The following is a 22,282-nucleotide window of genomic DNA, read 5'->3' as shown; positions in this document are numbered from 1 at the left end:
GTTTTCGCATCTGGTTTAAAAAGGTTGTTACACTTCGCAATACATTTTATTTATGGATATTGCTTGAAGCGCAGTGTCGGTACATTTACAGCTGATTCACTCGATTGTTTACAGGAATGAGGATAAAAAATAATACGTTTTAGTGATTGGCGAACAAATTTTATCAATCCACTTATAAGTATGGGATGTTGTTACAGTTTTTGTAAGGAAGACAGCGGGCCGCAGGTAATAAGAAATTATTTTAATAAAATTATTTCAATCGCAATAAATGGTTTTCAATCTTAACTTATCGCATACCATTAGATATGCTTTTAAAGCGTATAAAATTTTATCGTTATTGTGCCTGTTTGAGTGACAAAGTAGTATATATAAGAGAATCAGCATTTGTGAATAGCTCACTCAAAAATTAAGCAAAATGTACGTTATATTGTATCTTTTATTTGGATTAATCTAAATGTTGATTGCAATTTTGGAATTATTTTTTATTTCTGTAGAGTGGGGAAGTAAATGAAAGGACACACTTGTTGGTAGATCCTGTCAGTAATAACACAAACATACCTAGGGTACACAGGTATGTTTTATATATATGTATATTTTATTATGATATGAACTAAAATTTGCTAAAGGTTCCTTATATCTGTCTCTTTTATAGCGATGATTATGTTAATCAATATGCAAGCTCAGCACCTAAAAAGACAGATGAACAAAGTGCATTAAATAGAATTTTACATGAAACAGCTGCGTGAGTGTTACCTTTACCTTTTTTGGCTTATAGAATTACATCATTCTTTTATGATTATATTCGTTACAGAATAGTGTGACTACTCAATAATTTATTTCATTGAAATTTTTGGTTTTAGTAATGTGATAGATGTTGCAGCATTAGATTCCCATAATTTGGAACAGCATGAATATATGGATAGATCACGTGCATATTCTAAGCGTATAGAAGCTGGAGGTATTAAAGTCCCTGATACCACATCTTGCCTACTTAAAGATATCCCTGCTCCAGAAAAGATATTAGCAGCAGATCCTCTTGCTGCTGGGGATCATGGGCTGGTAAATGCACATTAAATATAAATTAGCATTATTTAAGATTTTTTAATTTGTTTCATAATGATTTATATTATATTTACAGATTACAGAAATGCTCAGTAAGGCTGTGGCAGCATTAGGAGATGTAAAAGTTGAACACAAGGAGGACTTGGTGGTACCTTTCTTATCGTGATCTTATGATATTTCCTCAGTAAGATTACATCTTACTTGAGTGAAATGCTTATATTACATGACAAAAACACATGCAAAATCAATTTTTGATGAATTAGGTCTGAATTTATTTCAGAATGTATTTAAACATAAATATCCATTAAGCATTGTGATGCAGTGTATTATAAATGAAAGTTCAGGTCCTATTTCTTAATAATTACATATTAATGTCTTGACAATTTCTGAATAATACAATAAGATTGTTTTGAAATGTTAAGATTTCAGGTATTTTCAAAAAATCAGTTTCTAATAAAAGAACTGAATTTGGTAGTGCTTTCCTGTAATTTGTACACAATACTGTAAAAAGTTATTCCACTGTTATTGAATTTCACTAAGGTGTATGCTGGAAAACAAGTAATATAAAAAGGCTATTTTGTCATAGTTTAATAAATACAATCGTCACATAGGTTTATAATTTTTCCCATATATAAATTGCAAAATTATGTTTTATTAAACTAATAATACATTTTTTAGTTGCCTACCGTAATTTTCAAAAAATTTCTATCAATTTCTAATGAAACGTTAAACTTACAATACATTTTAATAAAAGTAATAACTGAAAAATAATAAACAATCAGGATTCAAGAATGATCAGAATATTTTTTACTATATATTCATTAACACTTAAATGACCGCATCCCAGTATTGAAACACGAGAAATCTCGTGAGTGGTCGTTTGTGTTAATATGCACATTTTTATCAATATCATGTTTATACTATAGAAAAAGTGTTTTTGTAATATCAGAAGCAAACACAAATCTTTAATTCAGGGTATACATTGGTGATATTTGTATGAATTGATCCTATTAATGTTGTATCGTTTCATATTTATCAACTTATATATATTTTATGTTCATTTAAAATTTATTAATTTAATATTTTTCTAAAAATGTGATAGTTGTTCATTTATATAAACTACTTCCATCCCTTATTCATTTATATAAAATATGGTAAACAAAAATACATAAGCTTATATACCATTTTGTGAATATGAAGGTTTCGTTAAATGAAATTACGTTTGGCAATAAATGATCGTTAAGAAAAATATAAACTGTATTTGTTATAACCGTATTGCATAGAATATAATTTTATTAAAATGTGTTTATTTGTGTATTGATAAATTTTTTTATATATTTGTTACAATAAATCCTTACTAATTTTTAATAATTAGTAATCATAAATAACCGTGGTAGTTGTTATCTTAACACATTACAGTTAAATAAGTCATTTAGCTATACATTATAAATCTAAGTTTGCTAGGTTATTGATAAACTCATAAACTATTCATAAAGTTTAGGAAATAAGTAAACAACGGAATTCCAGGAAATTGTTAGTGATCGTTATAGATCGATGAATTGATTTAAAAGGAAGCGGGAAATAAGCTGTTAGAAACGCGCGAAGTTTGATGAGAGCGCGGGAAGTAAGTAGTGGGGATAAGTCCAGCCAGTAGATTGGTTAGGCGTGTCGAGGCGCGGAGGGGCATCGACCGGTCTGGCATCGGGCTGCTATCGGACTGGCAGGTCCCCCCGTTCAGTGCCACCAATACACAAGAGCCGAGGACTCTCTATCGCCGACCATTGGTCCTCAATTTGCCGACCAATCATTGGGAAAGTGCCCACGAAAATATCCAATGTAAGTCCACAAATTATCAAACATCAACGGGGTACGCGTACGACCGCGCACAGTTATACGATTAACCGTGTTTTCATTCCGTGAACTGTTTCAAGTGCGAAATCGTGTCTTCTCGATGTTGAAAAAGTCTTTCTGCACGGCCATGTTTGTCGAGACAAGCGTTTCTCACCCGAAATTTGCGTCGTTTCATCCCGATGATATCGCGTCCCGTGTGCTATCCAGTGGGCCTTCTCTTCGTATCGCACGTCTGCATTTGCCGCGTGTTAAGAATTACGAATACACGAGGTTAATCATGTCGCCGAGAACAGGATGCAACATCCTTTGGAAGCGATTTGTGACCGATAGAAGGTGACGATTGCTGCCTGGCCTCGATTCTCTGTCCTACGTATCTAACGTTCTGCACGTGGGCTCTCAGACCTCAATGTTCTCGCCACGTTGGCGATCTTTATCAATCATTGCAAGGCGCGAATTGCGCCTAATAGAATCTAACTTTTTCACCAAACTCTAACCTTTCGAGTTCATGTACAGATCCGTTACCATTTCTTTATTTTCATGCTTCAAATAGACATAAAAGTTTTTATAAGATTCCATGTCACTCAGCTATACAGTATAATGATGTTTTTGTATGGGTACTTAAAATCATCCTTATGTATATACATATGTATATAAATTACTTTTCTGGTAAAAAATGTAATTATTGGTGAATTTAGATTTTAATATAATTGCATTGTTTTTGTTTTGTAAGACCAATATCTTCTATTTAGCAATAGGAAAAATTTACAATGGAGCAACTGGGAGAGGGTCAAGCAGTTGTGGTTGGTAGTGCCGGTGGAACTGTCCAAGTTGTTCAAATGGGACAGGGTGGACAGGCTATGATGTTACCACAAGCTATTCAAGTGGCTGCACCAAATGGACAAATACAAGTAGTTCCAGTGTCTAGTTTAACTGGTACAGGTCAACAGATTGTAATTCAACAACCTCAAACACCGCAAATTATTCAAACCCCAGATGGACAAACGTATATTTATCAACCAGTTCAATTGGAAGGTCAAGTTCAACAAGCACAACCAACAGGTATAAGAAATTATTGTTTTTTTCAATTAATGAAATTACAAAATTCATATTTTAACTATGTATTTTTATGCAGTAATCAATATCAATGGAAATCTTATGCAAATTGCTGGAACAACATCGCAAACAGCCACAACTGCTGCAGCTACAACTCCGGTACAACCTCTAGCAAGTCCTACTGCAACAGCAACTCAGGCAGGAAATGTTGTCATGGTGATTACCGTTAAAATGTCTCTTTCACTTACATAGTCTGTGTATATATATTATACTGACTTGTGGTGATTATGGAGCAACATTAATAACATTGCAATGTGTTTTAATTCTAATGCTTTCCTTTTTAATTTAAGTATTTAAAATCAGCTAAACTTATGAAATGAATCCTTTGCGGACGCATGTTGGCAAATAGCCGCACAAATGACGCTCAATCGCCAGGCGTTGGTTCCGTCCGCAAAGAATTAATGCAAGTTTAAGTTTTAGTTAAAATATTTAGTAATGTATGGCTTTTGATTTTTATTGCTTAGATGGTACCAGGTAATAGTGGACAGGCGCAATTTCAGAGGGTGGCATTACCTAATGCCGAAGTTTTTGAAGAAGAACCTTTGTACGTGAATGCTAAACAATATAGACGTATATTAAAACGACGTCAGGCTCGTGCTAAATTAGAAGCGGAAGGAAAAATACCTAAGGAAAGACCAGTAAGATTATGATCTGTTAATTATTAAATAATATTAGATTTTATTAAGCTTTCCATATTAATTTGATTTTCTTTCGTTACAGAAATACCTCCACGAATCTCGTCATCGACACGCAATGAATAGAATTCGTGGTGAAGGTGGTCGTTTTCATTCTGGTCAAGTAAAGAAGCGAAAGTAAGTTTTAGTTTATATCTTTTTATTATAACTTTCCGTATTAGAAAGCAAGTACAATGTCTCATTTATTATTTTACGCATATAAGAGTGTAATGGTTCTAGTAGAACAAACGAAAACTCCAAGATTACCCAGCACATCACAACATCGACCAACACCAATACCGTTCGTACTATAGCAATAGCAGCAGCAACAAATGTAGGTGTACAGTATCACGACACAGACAACATGGCTTCGACCATTGTCATTGAAGTAAGTGCAAATATTTTTAATATTATTTAGCGTAATAATGTTAAGTAAATTTTAGAACATTTACTTTATATACAAAATCTTTCTTGCAGAAGCCGGGTATTCCTCTTCAAGATATGATTTCTGAAGATGATATAATTACCTCAAACAATTGTTTAGTGTAGATAAATATTTAAATGAACTTTAGAGGTGACAAGCGGTAAAATAATAAGTAAAAAAAGAAAGTGTGTCAGTGATCAAATCCTACATGTATTTGTGTTAATCTTTAATGAACATTTTGTAAATAATCATCTCATGAGATATAGTGCAAGTAAATATTTTGCGAACACGAAGCTGTAAAGAATCGTCAGAATTGTACATATTACTATTGTGAAAGTGTTTACATCTTATATTTTTTTAATTTTCCTTCGCGTACCATAACATAAATTCGATAACTAACATTATTGCATAATATGTTGCGGTACAATGAAAAACTAGATTGAAGATGAAACATTTCACATTGTAATATTTTGGTAAAGGAAAGACGATTGTATGTTGTAGGTTATAGTTATAATTAATTTCAAATATTTCATGTGTACATAAAAAGAACCTACAGTGTAACATATCGATTGTGCGGCTACAAATTGTAAATTTTTATATAAATCGTATTGTTACATTTGGTGGAGAGAGACTGAGCTATAATTTATTGTTACGTGCTGGGTACCATTTTTAGATTAGGTTTTATAAAAGGATTAATCTTAACTTCCATTACAGTGAGGAGTGAAACTATATGAAATGAGCGTACGAATAAGATTTTTGTACAGTTTTGAGTGCAAGTACAATTACTTTAGTCTAATGAAAAGCTTTATGGAATATAGATAATTGTTAAAAATATATTATTATAGAAAGTTACTCATATTTTGTGCAGTGGCTTATGTAAATAATGTTATCTATTTTGGCTAATCGAAGGAGGCTAACTAATTTATCTTGATAATTGCTAAAATATTCGGAAATTCTAATAAACAACTCTTTTTCACACGTACAACTAAGATTTAAAAATTAAAAAAAAATTAATTTTCATTATATATAGTTTGATGTGTAAACGCTTAAGTGTTAGTTAGGTGCTCATTATTTAACAAACAAAATTATATACTTTTCACACATTTATGTACATCAAAAACAGTTTTCTAAAATTTAAATATTAAGTTATACAATTGTTTAAAAAAGAAAACGACATCAATTTTTCTTTCTTAATTAAATACGCATTCTCACGATGTATTCCATACATGTAAATATCTAGTACGTATATCTTCTTTTACGAGTGCGAAAATAGAAGAAAAATGAGGAAACTTAATATGCACATATTTTGTAAAACAAATCTACAATAAATCATATTTGTAAATAATTGTAAGATCGCAAATATAAGATACATTTACATGAAATATAATATGATATATTTATACGTATGAAAAGGCCATAAAAATGCCTTAATTTTAACGATATTAAAAGAGATTTCGAAATTATATAACTTTTAATTATCAAATATTATAAAATTTAATATATAACTGAAAAGTACAGGTAACGAAGTAAATATTAATTCAAATTTCTTGTCATAAAATGTTTGAAGTAGGCCAAACTCCGAATTCCGCGTCGGTAAAACAGTCGAAGTTTCATCGAAAATTAGGCCGAAATTTTTGGTACTTTTTTTATGAAATTTTTACCAAATTGTGAAAAACCCATGATACCACTAAAATGATACCAAACATGATATAATTTGGTTATATTTGGATAATATAAGGATCAGAGCGCCATTCTTTAGGGTCTCTTGAATATGTCCCTCAAATTTTTTTGCATTCTCTTTAGTAATGACGACGTAATTTGTGTTCTCGTTTCTAGCGATTTTTCTAGGTACTGTCGGTAAAATTTCCAACGGTCCATCACGAGCATCAACCCACACCTTTACTAAGAAAAATCACTAGAAGATTTACAGATCTCGCAACACTCTAGAGTATCTAGGAATCGTTTATATATAATAATTGGTACTTATGGTCGAAACAGAATACCATCATCTGTTTTTTAAAATTCCTTTGTGAAGGTTATACAAATTATAAGGACTTTCCTTGGTGTTTTAAGAAATACAGAATATGGCACAAAAGAAAAAAGTGCTTATGATTTGTCTAGGTATATTACAAAATACATATATAAACATAAAATTTAAACAGTAAAATACACCAAGGTGATTTATGGTTTACAGGAAATATTTGTCGTTCGCCCATAGCTGAAGCTGTATTTCTTGATCAAATAAATAAATTAGACTTAAACGATTCATGGCAAGTAGAAAGTGCAGCTCTAATAGGATACCATACAGGTAAAAATCCAGATCATAGAGCTATGTCTACATTAAGAGAAAAGGGTATCACTAATTATTCTCATAAAGCAAGACCAGTAAGTAGGTTTTTTATAATCTGAAGAAGTATTTTGATAACTCTTAATTAATGTATCTTTTTGTTTAATACAGATCACTGAAAGTGATTTTATCGGATTTGATTGGATATTTGGAATGGATAAGAGTAATATTCAGCAACTTAATGATATGAAACCCAGTAATTGTACTGCTAAAATTGAACTTCTTGGAAATTATGATCCAGAAGGAGAAATCATAATAAAAGATCCTTACTATGTACAGAATTATTAAATAATATTGTAGTTTAATCTGTTTACCATAGTAGTTAAGACTGAATTATATGTTTCAACCATAAAGCTAAATTTATAAAAATATTATTTACAGGATAGCAACAATGCTGGATTCCATAAGGCATATGAACAATGTGTAAGAAGTATAAAAGCTTTTTTAGAACAGCATAAAGGTATTATCACAATATGACTAAATTATAATGTAAAATACAAATACATGTACATAGGTTTTTTGTTTTCAGATAAAGGATTGTGACCAAAATGAGCTTTAAAAATAATTTAAACTTACAATTATTTAAATATTGTGTATTAACAAAATAAATAAAATATTCATTATCCTTTTAATAACGTGGAAACATGTCTGTGGGAAACATGTACGCATGCTCGAAAACAAGGCAGAAAAATGTTATATGTGTACTCTTACAATGATAGTATCACAGTATCGGTCGAGCATCAAATTTTTGTTAAAAATTCAAAATAAAGATTATTTGCATTAACTTTAAGACGTTCGTTGAATGATAACCACTTGATTAGCGCCAGTGTTGGTCGCCGTGGGGTTTTAGTCAGTAGGAATCTGACACTCCCCTGCCGCCCTCCCCCAGGGGTTGGTGGGGGGTCTTATGCAAGATTTCCCCACGTTAAAAAAAAAAAAAAATCCTTTACATCTGTGCTTTCCTTACATTCCTGCATTCCTTACATCCTGCATCCCTTACATCTCTGCATTCCTTTCACCCCTGCATCCCTTCATCTCTGCTTTCCTTACATCTCTGCATTTCTTACATCCGTGCATCCCTTACATCTCTGCATTGCTTTCATCCCTGCATCCCTTACATTCCTGCATTCCTTATATCCATGCATCTTTTTTGTAAGCACCCCATTATAGCGCCCCCTGGCGGTAAAAAAAGGAACTAAAGCTTGCCGAAATTTTGGTCCTCTAGCGGGAAAAATTTGAACTAAAATCTCGACCTCGAATCAGCGCCACCTGGTTTTTGAAAAAGGAACTAAATCAAGCAGAGATTTTGGCCCTCTAGCGGCAAAAATGTGAACTAAAATCTCGACCTCGATTCAGCGCCATCTGGTTTTTAAAAAAGGAACTAAAGCTTGCCGAAATTTTGGCCCTCTAGCGGGAAAAATTTGAACTAAAATCTCGACCTCGAATCAGCGCCACCTGGTTTTTGAAAAAGGAACTAAATCAAGCAGAGATTTTGGCCCTCTAGCGGCAAAAATGTGAACTAAAATCTCGACCTCGGTTCAGCGCCATCTGGTTTTTAAAAAAGGAACTAAAGCTTGCCGAAATTTTGGCCCTCTAGTGGGAAAAATTTGAACTAAAATCTCGACATCGAATCAGCGCCCTCTGGCGGCAAAAAAGGAACTAAATTTTGCAAAAATTTAAATTTTAAATTATTTTTCACCAGACTTTACTTACCTTTACTTACCTTTACTTACCTTTACTTACCTTTACTTACCTTTACTCGAACCCGTGGCCATAAGTATTATAATATATTATTATATTTATTATAAGGGTTGAAAGGATACAAGAGATGCAGGGAGAATCAGTAGTATAAGGGATTCAGAGATATAAAGGGTATAGAGATGTAAGGGATGCCGAGATATAAGGGATACCGAGGTATAAGGGATGCCAAGGTATAAGGAATACCGGCATATACGAGATACAGGAATATAGCGAATGTAGTGATATAAGGGATACAGGGATGTTTAGGATGCAGTGATAAAGGGTTGGGTCTCGTAATTGGGAAGATTGAGCCGAGGCCCATAAGTCAAATTTTAACTGATTTACATTGCAATTGATTAATTGCTCCGTGCATAGCACGGGGCGTTCCACTAATTTCTTTAAAAAGTAATCATCACCCAGTGACTACGGGTCTCTCTGCCGTATATGGCCGATGATAAGAAGTTAAGGATGATCAATACAATAAAAATCAATACAGGCTTGCATAGGATATAATGCGAAAACAACAAGGAGTTCAATATAGTTCTTCAAATGGTATGATGCAAAAATGCATTGTACTTACACTTCCTCTGCAATATTGAGCTAATATAATGTGATATTTATTTTGTAAAAATAAATGCGAGCATAAAAGTATACATAACCTTAAAACGATACTGAAAATAAACATAATTGTTAATTATTTTGAAAGTAATAAACCGCAGCATGTCTCAAAAAAAAAGAGTATTAATGGTATGTTTGGGTATGTTAAGAAATACTAATGAGTCTTTGAATCAAATAAAAACGAACATAATACTTTTCAAGCTCTTTAACTTTGAATAGGAAATAGCTGTCGCTCTCCTATAGCAGAAGCATTATTTGATGATTTTATAAAAAAACTAAATCTTCTCGATTTTTGGGAAGTGGATAGTGCTGCTCTTTTACAATATCATGTAGGTAATGATCCAGAACCTAGAGCTGTATCTGTACTTAAAAATAGAGGTATTACACAATATTCTCACAAAGCAAAACAGGTAAATTAATTTTGCTTTTTAAATTAAAAATAGATATTAATATGTTAGCTTGTATATTTTTAGATTACAAAAGAAGACTTTTATAAATTTGATTGGATACTGGCAATGGATAGTGGAATTGCTTATGATCTATGTCAGATGCAACCAGAAGACAGTCAAGCTAAAATTGAACTCCTGGGAAAGTACGATCCAAATGGAGAATTAAATATACGAGACCCGTTATTTGTAAATATTATTTGATGTTAAATATTTTTGTATGTATAATAATAGTTTTTAATTAATCTTTTACTTATAGGATGATGATAGTGCCGGCTTTGAAAAAGCATTTGAACAAGCTACAAGAAGCATAAAATCATTTCTAAAACAACATACAAGCATTACCTGTGATTAATTAGCATATTATAAATTAAATGTTATTTATAAATTATTATAAATAATAAATAAATGTAAAGTATGTAAATGCATTGAATGTATATTATTTTTATTTAACTTTACATCCATCTATATAAACTTCGATTATATTACGATCATCACCGGAATATATAAATTTTTGAAATTTTTCTATTAAGGTATTGTCTTGTAAATCATTTAAAAGTCCAGTACCAGTATCTACAATTAAAGCATCGAATTGTTTACCTACCTCAAAATTGCCTATCTCATTTTGCATTGCAAGAGCTAAAAGGAAATAATAGAAATTTACTATATTAATATCCTAAAAATCTTGTATTTGATTTTATAAACCATACCAGTTGCACCTCCTAATGTGGCCATATGAAATACATCTGTATAATTAAGTGCCTTATAGTTGTTCTTAGTAAGGTAAAAATGGTTTGATAAGTGCAAGGCTAACCTCATTGTTTCTAAAATACTACAACTTTGTCCTCCTGCAACGTCTTTAAATAAAATAAGTCATATGATTAGGATTATTCAAATTAAATACTCATATGTTAACAAGAGAATATTTCCTTACCACTGCCAAGACCAACTTTTATTCCTTTACTTTTTAAATTTTGAACATTACAAAGGCCACTTTTCAAACAAGTATTTGATGAGGGACAATGAATAACTGCTGTACCGCGTTCTTTTAACAATGCTATTTCATCATCTGAGAGGTATATTCCATGGGCTAACACTGTCTAAAAGTAGATTAGACTTTTTAAACATTTCATATGTTATGTATAATAATTTTATATACCTTATCAGTTAGAAGTCCAGCTGCATCATAAACAGCTGAATATGAAGAACATTCAGGAAACTTATTTTTTACTGCTTTTATTTCATTTAAGTTTTCAGATACGTGGCTCTGAAATATTTTATATATGCTAAAATAACTGATACACAAAATATAATATTTACTAAACAGAAACATGATTTTATGTATTACCTGTACATGAAGACCTTTTTCTTTTGCCAGTTTTCCTAACTGTTTCATCAATGTCATGTCACAACTTAATGCAAATCTTGGTGTTATGACTGGTTTAATAAGAGGATTCTGTAACAAATGAAAGCTAAAATTTATATGAATGAGATAAGTAAATATAATATTGAAGGTTGTATCTTACATTTAATTCATTAATTTCCTCTATAAATTTGTTAATATTTATAATAGATTCTTCAGTATTTTCATAATATCCATCATCAGAATTTTCATTCATGCTTATTTTTCCAATAAGAGCGCGTTGTCCTACTTTTCCAGCTTCTTGTCCAAGTATTACAGATGCTTTTGTATAAAGTGATGCAAAATAACATGCTGTTGTTGTACCTTGCATTACAGTTTGCTTCTGTAATTAAAGATATAATGAATGTTTTTATCATATCATTCTGATATCTCTGTTACATAAAACTTACCACAACTGTCTGAAATACCCGTCTAGCAAAATCTTCATTTCTATATTTCTTTTCTAATGGAAAAGTATAAGTTTCAAGCCATTCTAAAAGCTCTTTATCATACCCAATTCCAATATTAGGAAGTTGAGCAGCATGAATATGGCAGTCAATAAATCCTGGTATTAGAAATTGATTTTTGCTAAGGACAGTCACATTGTCACATTGTGTGTTTTTTAATTTATTCAATGGATTTATTACTATCTTATTAACCTAAACATTAATAAATATATAGGTATAGTTTACATTTTTTTTCTTATATTCATTAATACCTTTCCATCCTTAACATAGATCACACCGTCATCGACGATAATCAATTGTCCCTGTTCGTTGGTATGAATAAACGGACCAATAAATATTTTTTCTTCCGATAATGTTGACATCGTGTCAAATTTTATTAATAATTAACTGCACCTGTAAATGTTTACAAACAGTAAAACTTAATAACAAAAGTAATTATGATGATTTACCGATATATATATGTATATATTCTTAGCGACCGATGAGGAAGTGCTCAGTAGCGCATATTGATATAACACTAACACCAAGCTCAGAGCCGACAGTTACTTTGCAATAATAGATAACACTGTACAAACCATATCGTGAGAAAAACTATTTTAAAAAACATGAGTAGCAAAAAAGAACAAAAACCAAACGAATCCAAAAAATCCGATAAAATGATAGATCCTCATCGAGAATATTTAGATATGGATACCGATGAAGAAGATTTTGGACGGCAAGGTAATTATATGTAAGTTTGAAATTGGTTTATTTGAAAAAAAAAAGATAATTAATTAAACTTTACATATATTCTAAAATATTATGACCTTCTGAATGATTTCTTATCAATCATTTGATTAAAAATTTTAAAGAGACCTTCAAAATTATTGTTGAATTTATAGAGATGCAATTTTTTATTTCTCAATACGTGTTAAAAAACAATTTTATTTTTTGCAAATATAATAATATTATAAGATACTTAACTGTATTCCAGAGTCACTCGAAGATGAAGAAGAGATTTCCTTAGAACCCGAAAAACCAGTATTCAATGAAGAGGATCTAACTACTTTAGTTAGTATAAGTTTTCTTAATACTTAATTCTTAAAACATAAAATTTAACGTAACAGTATTACTTCAAATATTAAAATGCGATAATATTTGAATACCAAAATGTATTCTCTGTATCGATGGAACGCAATAAGTATTACGAAAGTTGAAACAAATTGTTGTTTTCACATTACATAGCGTGTACTGCAAGATTAGATAATATTGAATTGAGTAAGCGATCATCTCACAATGATAATTAATTTCGTTCGGATGACATCTATGACACGTTTTTTAAAATGCACTTTTCAAAACATTTACATATATTTGAAAACTTTTCATCGGAATATGTTCACAGGTGAATAATGTAAAAAGTTTAACGATACACTCCTCTGTTCGTGATGCAGTGTGGAATGAAAGCTCTGATGAAATAATACGAGATTATTTCGAGAATCCATCACACGTGGTGCTAAGCACATTTTACGAAGATAATAAATTACATGCAGCTTTAAATATTCCGACAAATGCTCCTAAAGGATTTACATATTTTTTAAGATCATCGTGGCACGTATATACACCCGAGAATTTTTTTAATACAGTCTCGTTCGGTACTATTAATGGAAATTTTCAAAATTGTATTTTAAAGTTTATGGAAAATATTTATGCACCAACTGTGCTTCACAGCGACGAGTATTTATCATGTATCCATTACAGAAATTAATTTACTTACTGTACATTTTATTTAATATCTTTGCATCATTTTTTTTATTTCGAATGAAACTAATTATATACATATATACAGGGTGTTCGACAACAGGTGGGCAAAATTTTAAGGGGTGATTCTAGGGTCTCAAAATAAGACGAAAATCAAGAATAATGAAATAGCGTTTGCGGCTTTGTTTTCCAGTAATTAACGTTTAAAAATTCGAGTAAAAAGCGCCTGAAACCTGCAATCCGCCCAGCACCGATGACTGAATGTCAGGTCAGCAGGGGTCGGTACAGTCATGACCAAGAATCGAAGCCGAATGGAATGCTGTAGTACTGACAAGGGACATAACCCAATCGACACACGCCGATTTTGATGCCCTTTGAGTATAATATAGAACTCAAAAAAATATTTAACACGTATTTTTTTTTATCGGCAATCGTCCATGCTGAAGGGGTGACCTGACATTCAGTCGTCGGTGCTGGGCGGATTGCAGGTTTCAGGCGCTTTTTACTCGAATTTTTAAACGTTAATTACTGGAAAACAAAGCCGCAAACGCTATTTCGTTATTCTTGATTTTCGTCTTATTTTGATCTTTAGAATCATCCCTTAAAATTTTGCCCACCTGTTGTCGAACACCCTGTATAAGTCATAATATCGCAACTATAATTTTCCATAACGAGCAGTTCTAAGAAACGATCTGCTTCTAAATTTGCACGAATTTATTATACATTTAAGCGAGGCAATTTACAAACCGATGGGTTTGACTATTTTATACGTGCCAAAGGAACGTCTTGAAATATTTTCGAAATTATCTAACAAGATTAATTACTTCTTCCTGGGTGAAAATCAAACGACAACCATTTCGGACGAAGACGAAAGAAAACGAAAGTTAGTTGGAAGATTGGAGAAGATAGTTTGGTATTGGATTAGGCAAATGCGTGAAGTAACACGTACATCATTAATGACTAAAGCAATTAAAAATATACAAGATGAAGTTAATTACTGCAACTCAAAATGTCAGTCTCGTGTTAATTAAAATAGTTTTTTGCTAGAAAAAATTCTTACATTTAAAAATACATTACTTATAGATTCGAACTTGAACCAACTGCGGGCCCAACTTCTTAATCCGGAAGTACGATTCATCATAGAGTTATTAAACGATTTGCGTTCTCCTATGGCAAGCAAATTCGAGGAATTAACTAAGCATGTAGATGCAAGATTAAAAGAAACCTCGTCAAATTTAATGTACCTAAACATCTTAAATAATTTTTGCAAAGATCTGAATATTCCAGAGGACGTTGAAAATTCTGTAACAGAAGCCTTACTCTTAATACTATTCATTTGGACAGAATCGTCATTCTATTCGAGCGGGTAAAAATGATGATTTATTAATAATTATAAATAATAATTGAAGTTCAATATTTTAGGAAGAGGATAGAAATTCTCTGTCAAGCATTCAGTTCCCAGATAATACAACAATGTAAAGAATATTTAGAGCTGAATGTTGCTTTTGAAAGTGATCCAGAAATGGGCATACAAAACCTAGAAAAGTGTATATCCTGCTGCGATAATTATAAAATAATTTACAGTAATGTATGTTAATATTCCTAACGTACTGAATTGTTTAATATGAAATGTAATATTTTTAGTTAATTACAAATGTTGTCCCTTGTATCAATCTTACTAAACAATGGAGTATAAATGATAATAAGATTTTCGATCAAATTGATGCTTTTAAACAAAGATGTAACGACGTCATCGAAATTTGTCGAGCGTTAATTGTATTTGGAAGGTACTTAAAATTAATCCTCGAAAGAGTTTTATACATTTAAGAAATAATATCTAAAGGGATAGTATAAAATTTAGAAGAATGAAAACTTTTAATTTACTTTATTATACTTAATAGATGCAATAAAGTAGGATCGATCGGAAGCGTCAAAGGAAGAGATCACGAAACATATTGGAGAGAAATTGAAAATTTATTTCACGAAAGTTTAAATGAAATTATAGCGGTTCGGGATATTATATTTGATGTTACAAAATCTATATGGCTTCAAAAGATTGAAAACTTTCGATACATAATTCTGCAATTAGAAAATATGGTAATAAATCTAATCAACGATGTATTTAAAGATGTTAAGAATGTGGAAGAAGGCGTCGAGGCGATTTTTGCTTTCCAAAAATTTAAAAAAAGAGAAAGTTTGAAAGAACTTCTACAAAATAAATGGATACAGGTATATAATATTAAAAAAAAAATAATTTATAATATTAGTAATTGTATAAATTCACAGATATGGAAAATTTTTAATAACGAAATCGAGTATTGTTATACCACTGCGATTAATGAATCAAAGGAAGAAGCTGTTATGAACGTAAAATTGTTATGCATATTCCAATATTTAAAACGTCAATATTCTATAATGATAAATTCATTGAATTGGGTAGGAGAGTACGGCGCTGAAAAGTAAGTAAAACTATATAAATTATTTAAACACATTTATTGAAATGATAGATCTTCATTTGAAAGTATTTTATTTAGATACGCTAAACATCTTTTTTAATATAATTTTACTACGATCGTATTGCTAATAGGACGTATCATGCATAATTTTAGGTGTATCTTACAACGGTGTGAATATGTATTAGATGTAATTGACGAGAGAAGAAAGATGTTTAACATTTACAATGAAACATAGGAATAAAGATCTGTACTATTGGAATCATAACTAAATGTATGAAGAATTTTTCATAAGAAAAGTGGAATAACAAAATTATTTCATGTACTATATAGACCTGATGTTGTTTAAAAATTGTACTGTTATAATTTTGGACGGGGTACTATGTTCATAACATTTACTTTTAACATGTTACTTCCATTTTTAATTTAAAACAATTATTATTAGGTGACCCAAAGAAATATTGGAATGTTATTCTTTTTACAGTTTATTTAATACGAAATTTTATGTTACTTATATTTGTTCTGAATGTTATAACAGCCTTGTAATGCAATTCACCTTGGTATTGTTCATATTGTTCTACCTTCTTTCCTCATTTAAACTCCTAAGTATTGTAGCATAATCTTCGAAAGATTTGAGCTACATGAATTCCTTCTCATCAATCACCCTGCCTTCTTTCTTAATAGTGTAAAAATAAAATTTTTAATATAATCGGCATAGGATGAAAGAGAAATATTAAATGGCACTTTACACATTGTGAGGTATTTGAATAGTAACTAAAGTAAATATTATACTTTAGTAATTTACTATATAAAAATTATTTTACATAAATTATTAAAAAATTCGAAATATTAACAATAATAATTATATACTATATCAGATAGTGATTATAAACAAGATATTGCAATTGATATCACATGAAATGAGTAAAATAAAATTATAACGTTGAAAGATTGACACATAAATATAATCTTTCAATTTCTTCATAAAGTGTATCTTCTGCATTAAAACTAATCAACTTTGGGAACTTTTAACATTAAATAAATATGTATGTAATGTCTATGGCAAATTTAATTTCTTATTTGCTGTGAAATTATAGAAATCGTTAAAAATACCAAGTAATACCAACATTTATCCATAACATAAATCGAACTAATTACTACTGAACTTGCAAACATTGAGTATTTAATTCACAAAATTTCAATACTACAATTTTTAATAATTTATCTGTATTTAGGCACAGCACTTATACTTTCATTTTCTAATTTGCTATTAGTACCTTTTATATACTGTGGTCCCTTAAGCAACTCTGAATACGACTAAAAGTGAAAGATAGATATAACAATGTTACACTCATAACTTGGTTCTTTACCTTATTAAGATACATGTTGTATTAGATTTTTACATTTCCCAAAGTTATAGTAATTACACAGAACATCCACATGATATATATTATATAACTTTATAAAAAAAATATATGTTAATAAAGTAAAACATAAAATGCAATCAATGAGTAGTCTTAAATATAATCCATTTATGGCAATGTATATAGGGTAATCTATGTAATTAACGATCACTGCTGGACTATTAAAACACATAAATAATAGTACTAATGTAATCATTTCAAAATAGTATTGTATATTAAGTACTTTATGTAACAAATATATAGGAAAACGTATAAATGCATCTGTATTTATGGTTGTTCGAATATACCATAAAATGTATATTATGAGCATATATTAATGTAGGCATATTATCAAAAGTTATAGTCTGAACACAACAAAGGCTACTAAATATATATAGAAGACTACTGATTTTAATATTAATAGTAAATTTAATAAATCATTACTTGAGTGACATAATCTAAGAAAAATAGATATAACCTTCAACAATAAAAAATATATAAAAATATATCTATTAGTATTGCTGAATGTATTCTAAAAATAATATAGTAAGAATAGAATAGCACCATTTGTAAGTTTATTTATGTTTCATAACTCTAAGTAGTATTTATATTACATTGAAAAATTCAACATAGATTACCCTATAGTCATTTGTGTACGTTTACTTAGGAACTATTATAAAATTTATACATAAATATTATGTACATTCACTTTCTAATTTTGATTATCATAATACTGTAATCTACCATTTGCTTAGAGTTTAGAGAATTAGAACACTCTTTTGGCACAAGTAACTTAAACAATAGTACGTATTTGGTTTCTTTGTTCTACTTACTTTTAATACAAGGTTCAATTTGATGCAATAACTAGATTTTCTTGACCACTAGTTACTGTAAAAATTGGACTACTCGGTGGATCTTTGTAATCAAGTAATTCGCTGTCATCGCTGAAGGAGCTAGCATCGGAAGAACCAATTTGTTCCAAACGCGACGGTGGTAAAAGAAATATCAATGAAATGGCTATTATCATATGCCATGCACTGTGAACATACTATAAAGTAAAAAAAGGGGGGTATTGTGTGCAAGATATTTGGTTTATTTCAGTAAAAGTTAATATTCCAATTTTATATACATACCTGATAATTTGCTTCTGTTTCAACTAAAGAAAAGAGCAATAAGCCCACCGTTGCCAACATCAAACCTGCTAATAACTTAGATATTCGATTAGGCTTTTTCCATTTTTTCAGTTTGAAACAACGATAAGCATATGCCCCCATCTAAAAATTTGCAAGTAACAAACAATATTGCCGTAAACAGTTGTCTTGCGCTACTTACTGGAATCATAATGCCCATTCCTAGAGGTACTAGTATACTCGTTAGGCTTGTCTTGTTGGATTCCACTCCAAAAGCTATTATAAGAACTCCAAACATATGGCACAATGATACAAACCGAGTCGGTATTTCAGCCATTGCAACAAGTGTTACCCAAAATGCTAATATACTTGAAAAAAAGTCACTGTATTGTAGAACCTAGAAAGAAATCACGTAATACAGATATTTTGCTTGTAAACTGAAGAAAATTTACAAGACGACTATTGTTAAAATAAAGCCATTTACGTACTTCATATTTAGCAACACAATAAGTCATAACATGTTGATCACAAGCATGGTATAGAGACGAAAAAAGCATAGTGGCCAAATAGACTAATCCTTCGGTATATAATCCGCGCTTAATAGCTACATATATAGCAGGTATGAAAAAACCATTACTTAAAGTGAGCATCATTGTAGTTATAAGAAGAGAAGACTCTGAATTGGCACTAGTAGCATCAGTGCAGCCCCATCCTCTATATCCTTTATTAATAAAACGTATTAGTATGATTAAAGAAAAATATAACTGATAACAATTATTTATAAATATTAATCGAACCTTCAAAACATTTGCACGTTGTATAATAAAGAATATCTCTATGGACTTCTTGACAAATGCCATGATGACCGCATGGATAATTTCCGGAAAACACGCATTGCCTAGTTCGTATATCCAATGATACCAAAATCTCTTCCATTTCACAGCTTACAGGTTTACTAGTTTGTCAATATAAATTCTTTATTAATATCTGATTATTATTTCAATATTGCTCAGTGTATCACCTTACCCATTAAAATGACATGATGCATGTAAAGCAATATACCAAGTATCTGGCTGTGGATACGGTATTAACAAACTTGCATCGTGTTTGTCAAATGAAGATAAATTCATTAACATCCTTGGATCTTCGCATACGATATTACCCATAAATCTATTTGGAACACGTCCACGTTGGATGCAGAGTATAACTTTAACCAACTGCCTTGTTGCAACCTGAACGATATAAACATTAATTATAGTTAACTTAAATGTAAAGAAGGTGTATTCTTATTGTTTTACCTTATCCATTTCCAAATGTACACTTATCTCAAGTGTACCACCAATATCTACCAACGGTAAAATATTGAATTGTGTTACTACTGGATGTATATCAGTTAACATTACCCAAGAAGTTAACCATTCTCTACCCTGCAAAATGTATATATTTCAACAAAGTGTAAAAATATGTGCATTAAACATTAATACCTGTAATAAGTAGACACCAGAAAATGTTTGTGAGTGCTTAATTCTAGCAAGTTGATATCTTGGAACGCACGGATCATCTAAATCTTCATCTGATACACGAAACTCATTTCTCATAAGATCACCACTGTATGATTTATTATATCTGATTTCATCATGATGTAAATGTTTTGTTAAATCCTTCATATGCAATTGAGCTAATGCTTTAGAAAATGAAGGTGCATCTAAATACTGTCTTACAAAAGACTTTTCTGTTATTCTAATTGGACATTCTGAAAATAATAATATTTGATAGAAATGGTACATGAAACCGAAGTTAATGTTAAGAGAATACTGTAGATAACATTTACCTGAAGTGACAACTTTTACATTTACTTTAATTATGCTATCCGAAATAATCATCAAATAATAATAACTATCTTCATAAGGCGAAGATTGTGTAAAGGCATATGAATCTAACATAGTAAAATTTCCAATTTCATTTTGTTCAGAATGATTGAAAACAGGTAAAGAGCGTCCTTGCAATGCCATATTTTTAATGCAAGTTTCGTGGATGCCACGAGAAGTATGCACAGTAAAATTACAACCCCAAATATGTACACGAAAATTCCATGTCCCTGATGGAATATATATTCTAGAAAAAGATTTAGTATGTCAGGAATTGATAACAGTATTAACATAAAGTAAATACAGTAATCATATTCTTTACTTGTAATAGGAAGTAGTTTCTTTTGTTTTTAATGTATATTGGTAACCAATAGGTATATTTTCAATACTGTTGGTCTGTGTCCATATAGCTACAGAACCTATACTATAATGGCATTTATGACCAAGCCCCTAAAATGTAAAACATTAACTAATGCAGTGTTTTTATTTAAAAAAATAATAATAATTTTAGGAATAGGTATGTACCTGCTGTTGAACTTTTTCATCCCAATGAGACAAATATGCCCCAACAAACCAATCTCCAGCTTCTGGTCCATAAACTGGTACAATTGCAGTAGTTTTTGGTTCAAATGTTGTAACTGCAGAAACTACAATTGTATGATTACGCTTGGGATACATATTATTAGGAAATGTATCATTATTTACAGATATCACAGGGTAACTGCCCCATTGCAAATATCTGAAAATTATAATATTACAAATAAATCTTATGTTATAATGTATCTAAAAGGAAATAATAAAAATGAAATATTTACATATGCACTTTTCTTTGCGGGCAATCTTGCCTATCCATAAATGCTGCAAACTGCCAAGTAGCTCTAAGTACCTCTTTTGGAACCGTATAATGAAACATTGCAATATCCGAATAACTTTTGAATGAATGTAATAATCCTTCTTGGCTTGCTTCCGGCATAGTACATTCCCTGGCTACAAATATATATTTATTAATACAAAAATGATGTTTAAAGAATTCTCATTCAATCTTCATATAATATTAATATCAATATATTATATTCTAATACTCAAGTAGTAAAAAAAAATATGCAATACATAAAAAATTACCTGGAAAGAGAAGCAATATTAAAAAAATGTGTAACTGGAGGATCATGAGATATCGCCTTGCGAAATAACATATTGGAAGCATGATAATTTTTTTTGACATCACAAAAAAATGAAAACTCCTTTTGATCTGATGCCTCCATTCACTTCTCATTAATTGTCTATCATTTTCTACATGTTGTGTTAACTGTACATTTTGCACAGGCAAAAAATAACCGCGACTAGTCCGCAATGTTTGCGTATTTAGCCGAACAGTTTACATATATGGGTTTCCTTCGATCAGCTGTAGTCATGTAGTAGACCGCACATAAATAGGAAAGGGTGGAGTGGATACAAGGGATGGTGATTTTACCGGCAGTTCAATGTAAGTAAGTGGTACCGCGATATTTTAAATAAATATCTCTCAATAGAATATTATTCAACATACA

The 22,282-nt window shown here is 30.7% G+C and overlaps 7 protein-coding genes across 15 annotated transcripts; 5 read left to right on the top strand and 2 right to left on the bottom strand.

The window, feature by feature from the left end:
• Window positions 1-46: 46 nt before the first annotated feature.
• Window positions 47-1,698, top strand: LOC114882884 (ragulator complex protein LAMTOR1). The gene is made up of 5 exons (XM_029200036.2): window positions 47-225; window positions 495-571; window positions 653-742; window positions 861-1,059; window positions 1,139-1,698. Exons 1-5 carry the CDS (start codon window positions 181-183, stop codon window positions 1,226-1,228), a joined length of 501 nt encoding a protein of 166 aa, XP_029055869.1. The 5' UTR covers window positions 47-180; the 3' UTR covers window positions 1,229-1,698.
• Window positions 1,699-2,034: 336 nt separating this feature from the next.
• LOC114882883 (nuclear transcription factor Y subunit alpha) lies at window positions 2,035-5,751 on the top strand. Of its 6 annotated transcripts, none has more exons than XM_029200035.2 (7): window positions 2,035-2,898; window positions 3,663-3,972; window positions 4,046-4,164; window positions 4,491-4,664; window positions 4,747-4,838; window positions 4,941-5,088; window positions 5,178-5,751. In XM_029200035.2, the coding sequence occupies exons 2-7, from the start codon at window positions 3,681-3,683 to the stop codon at window positions 5,247-5,249; spliced, it is 897 nt and encodes a 298-aa protein (XP_029055868.1). In that variant the 5' UTR covers window positions 2,035-2,898; window positions 3,663-3,680; the 3' UTR covers window positions 5,250-5,751. The 6 variants fall into 6 exon arrangements, with proteins under 6 accessions (XP_029055868.1, XP_029055867.1, XP_029055862.1 ...); XM_029200034.2 differs by having other exon boundaries at window positions 4,046-4,182; window positions 4,944-5,088; XM_029200029.2 differs by having other exon boundaries at window positions 4,046-4,182.
• A 1,338-nt stretch (window positions 5,752-7,089) lies between these two features.
• Window positions 7,090-8,255, top strand: LOC114882920 (low molecular weight phosphotyrosine protein phosphatase-like). The gene is made up of 5 exons (XM_029200111.2): window positions 7,090-7,245; window positions 7,319-7,509; window positions 7,583-7,744; window positions 7,853-7,931; window positions 8,001-8,255. The coding sequence occupies exons 1-5, from the start codon at window positions 7,209-7,211 to the stop codon at window positions 8,012-8,014; spliced, it is 483 nt and encodes a 160-aa protein (XP_029055944.1). The 5' UTR covers window positions 7,090-7,208; the 3' UTR covers window positions 8,015-8,255.
• A 983-nt stretch (window positions 8,256-9,238) lies between these two features.
• LOC114882919 (low molecular weight phosphotyrosine protein phosphatase-like) lies at window positions 9,239-10,703 on the top strand. Its single transcript, XM_029200110.2, has 4 exons — window positions 9,239-9,968; window positions 10,049-10,239; window positions 10,303-10,464; window positions 10,535-10,703. Exons 1-4 carry the CDS (start codon window positions 9,932-9,934, stop codon window positions 10,628-10,630), a joined length of 486 nt encoding a protein of 161 aa, XP_029055943.1. The 5' UTR covers window positions 9,239-9,931; the 3' UTR covers window positions 10,631-10,703.
• On the bottom strand, window positions 10,700-13,588 carry LOC114882915 (guanine deaminase). Of its 2 annotated transcripts, none has more exons than XM_029200107.2 (9): window positions 13,107-13,588; window positions 12,396-12,537; window positions 12,088-12,336; window positions 11,802-12,020; window positions 11,624-11,731; window positions 11,435-11,542; window positions 11,210-11,375; window positions 10,986-11,132; window positions 10,700-10,914 (listed from the first exon to the last, which is right to left on the bottom strand). In XM_029200107.2, the coding sequence occupies exons 2-9, from the start codon at window positions 12,504-12,506 to the stop codon at window positions 10,721-10,723; spliced, it is 1,302 nt and encodes a 433-aa protein (XP_029055940.2). In that variant the 5' UTR covers window positions 12,507-12,537; window positions 13,107-13,588; the 3' UTR covers window positions 10,700-10,720. The 2 variants fall into 2 exon arrangements, with proteins under 2 accessions (XP_029055940.2, XP_029055939.2); XM_029200106.2 differs by lacking the exon at window positions 13,107-13,588 and adding an exon at window positions 12,594-12,692.
• LOC114882921 (dynein axonemal heavy chain 2-like) lies at window positions 12,750-16,581 on the top strand. The gene is given in 10 exon segments (XM_046287138.1): window positions 12,750-12,864; window positions 13,118-13,194; window positions 13,526-13,868; window positions 14,560-14,892; window positions 15,169-15,247; window positions 15,304-15,469; window positions 15,526-15,668; window positions 15,783-16,110; window positions 16,168-16,340; window positions 16,491-16,581. Coding segments are annotated over 10 exon segments (1,839 nt in total). The 3' UTR covers window positions 16,573-16,581.
• LOC114882910 (post-GPI attachment to proteins factor 6-like) lies at window positions 15,014-22,241 on the bottom strand. 3 transcript variants are annotated; one of them, XM_046287108.1, is made up of 14 exons: window positions 21,858-22,241; window positions 21,551-21,722; window positions 21,261-21,474; window positions 21,058-21,185; window positions 20,699-20,982; window positions 20,352-20,620; window positions 20,166-20,294; window positions 19,894-20,099; window positions 19,665-19,822; window positions 19,356-19,588; window positions 19,070-19,264; window positions 18,871-19,011; window positions 18,571-18,785; window positions 15,014-15,048 (listed from the first exon to the last, which is right to left on the bottom strand). In XM_046287108.1, the coding sequence occupies exons 1-13, from the start codon at window positions 22,006-22,008 to the stop codon at window positions 18,585-18,587; spliced, it is 2,481 nt and encodes an 826-aa protein (XP_046143064.1). In that variant the 5' UTR covers window positions 22,009-22,241; the 3' UTR covers window positions 15,014-15,048; window positions 18,571-18,584. The 3 variants fall into 3 exon arrangements, with proteins under 3 accessions (XP_046143064.1, XP_046143063.1, XP_029055927.2); XM_046287107.1 differs by lacking the exon at window positions 15,014-15,048 and adding an exon at window positions 16,356-17,010; XM_029200094.2 differs by lacking the exon at window positions 15,014-15,048 and having other exon boundaries at window positions 16,356-18,785.
• Between the last annotated feature and the right edge of the window lie 41 nt (window positions 22,242-22,282).

The sequence above is a fragment of the Osmia bicornis genome, chromosome 1 (genome assembly GCF_907164935.1).
Source record: "Osmia bicornis bicornis chromosome 1, iOsmBic2.1, whole genome shotgun sequence".
Classification (NCBI taxonomy): Eukaryota; Metazoa; Arthropoda; class Insecta; order Hymenoptera; family Megachilidae; genus Osmia; species Osmia bicornis.
The sequence above is the reverse complement of the archived record's forward strand: the minus strand, read 5'-3'. Positions and strand labels throughout refer to the sequence as shown.

What these genes read in the sequence shown, in the direction of transcription:
- LOC114882884 (XM_029200036.2), top strand. Translation starts at nt 181, where the DNA reads ATGGGATGTTGTTACAGTTTTTGTAAGGAAGACAGCGGGCCGCAG. An exon ending in AACATACCTAGGGTACACAG is followed by an intron (nt 572 to 652) that starts GTATGTTTTATA and finishes TCTCTTTTATAG; the next exon opens with CGATGATTATGTTAATCAAT. An exon ending in CTGCTGGGGATCATGGGCTG is followed by an intron (nt 1,060 to 1,138) that starts GTAAATGCACAT and finishes TTATATTTACAG; the next exon opens with ATTACAGAAATGCTCAGTAA.
- LOC114882883 (XM_029200029.2), top strand. Translation starts at nt 3,681, where the DNA reads ATGGAGCAACTGGGAGAGGGTCAAGCAGTTGTGGTTGGTAGTGCCGGT. An exon ending in TCAACAAGCACAACCAACAG is followed by an intron (nt 3,973 to 4,045) that starts GTATAAGAAATT and finishes ATTTTTATGCAG; the next exon opens with TAATCAATATCAATGGAAAT. An exon ending in AAATACCTAAGGAAAGACCA is followed by an intron (nt 4,665 to 4,746) that starts GTAAGATTATGA and finishes CTTTCGTTACAG; the next exon opens with AAATACCTCCACGAATCTCG.
- LOC114882920 (XM_029200111.2), top strand. Translation starts at nt 7,209, where the DNA reads ATGGCACAAAAGAAAAAAGTGCTTATGATTTGTCTAG. An exon ending in AGTGCTTATGATTTGTCTAG is followed by an intron (nt 7,246 to 7,318) that starts GTATATTACAAA and finishes TATGGTTTACAG; the next exon opens with GAAATATTTGTCGTTCGCCC. An exon ending in TAATAAAAGATCCTTACTAT is followed by an intron (nt 7,745 to 7,852) that starts GTACAGAATTAT and finishes TATTATTTACAG; the next exon opens with GATAGCAACAATGCTGGATT.
- LOC114882919 (XM_029200110.2), top strand. Translation starts at nt 9,932, where the DNA reads ATGTCTCAAAAAAAAAGAGTATTAATGGTATGTTTGG. An exon ending in ATTCTCACAAAGCAAAACAG is followed by an intron (nt 10,240 to 10,302) that starts GTAAATTAATTT and finishes GTATATTTTTAG; the next exon opens with ATTACAAAAGAAGACTTTTA. An exon ending in ATATACGAGACCCGTTATTT is followed by an intron (nt 10,465 to 10,534) that starts GTAAATATTATT and finishes TTTTACTTATAG; the next exon opens with GATGATGATAGTGCCGGCTT.
- LOC114882915 (XM_029200107.2), bottom strand. Translation starts at nt 12,506, where the DNA reads ATGTCAACATTATCGGAAGAAAAAATATTTATTGGTCCGTTTATTCAT. An exon ending in GGGTATTTCAGACAGTTGTG is followed by an intron (nt 12,021 to 12,087) that starts GTAAGTTTTATG and finishes CTTTAATTACAG; the next exon opens with AAGCAAACTGTAATGCAAGG. An exon ending in AAAAGTTGGTCTTGGCAGTG is followed by an intron (nt 11,133 to 11,209) that starts GTAAGGAAATAT and finishes TTTTATTTAAAG; the next exon opens with ACGTTGCAGGAGGACAAAGT.
- LOC114882910 (XM_046287108.1), bottom strand. Translation starts at nt 22,008, where the DNA reads ATGAGAAGTGAATGGAGGCATCAGATCAAAAGGAGTTTTCATTTTTTT. An exon ending in CTGGTGTCTACTTATTACAG is followed by an intron (nt 20,295 to 20,351) that starts GTATTAATGTTT and finishes TACATTTTGCAG; the next exon opens with GGTAGAGAATGGTTAACTTC. An exon ending in ATTGTGTTGCTAAATATGAA is followed by an intron (nt 19,265 to 19,355) that starts GTACGTAAATGG and finishes ATTTCTTTCTAG; the next exon opens with GTTCTACAATACAGTGACTT.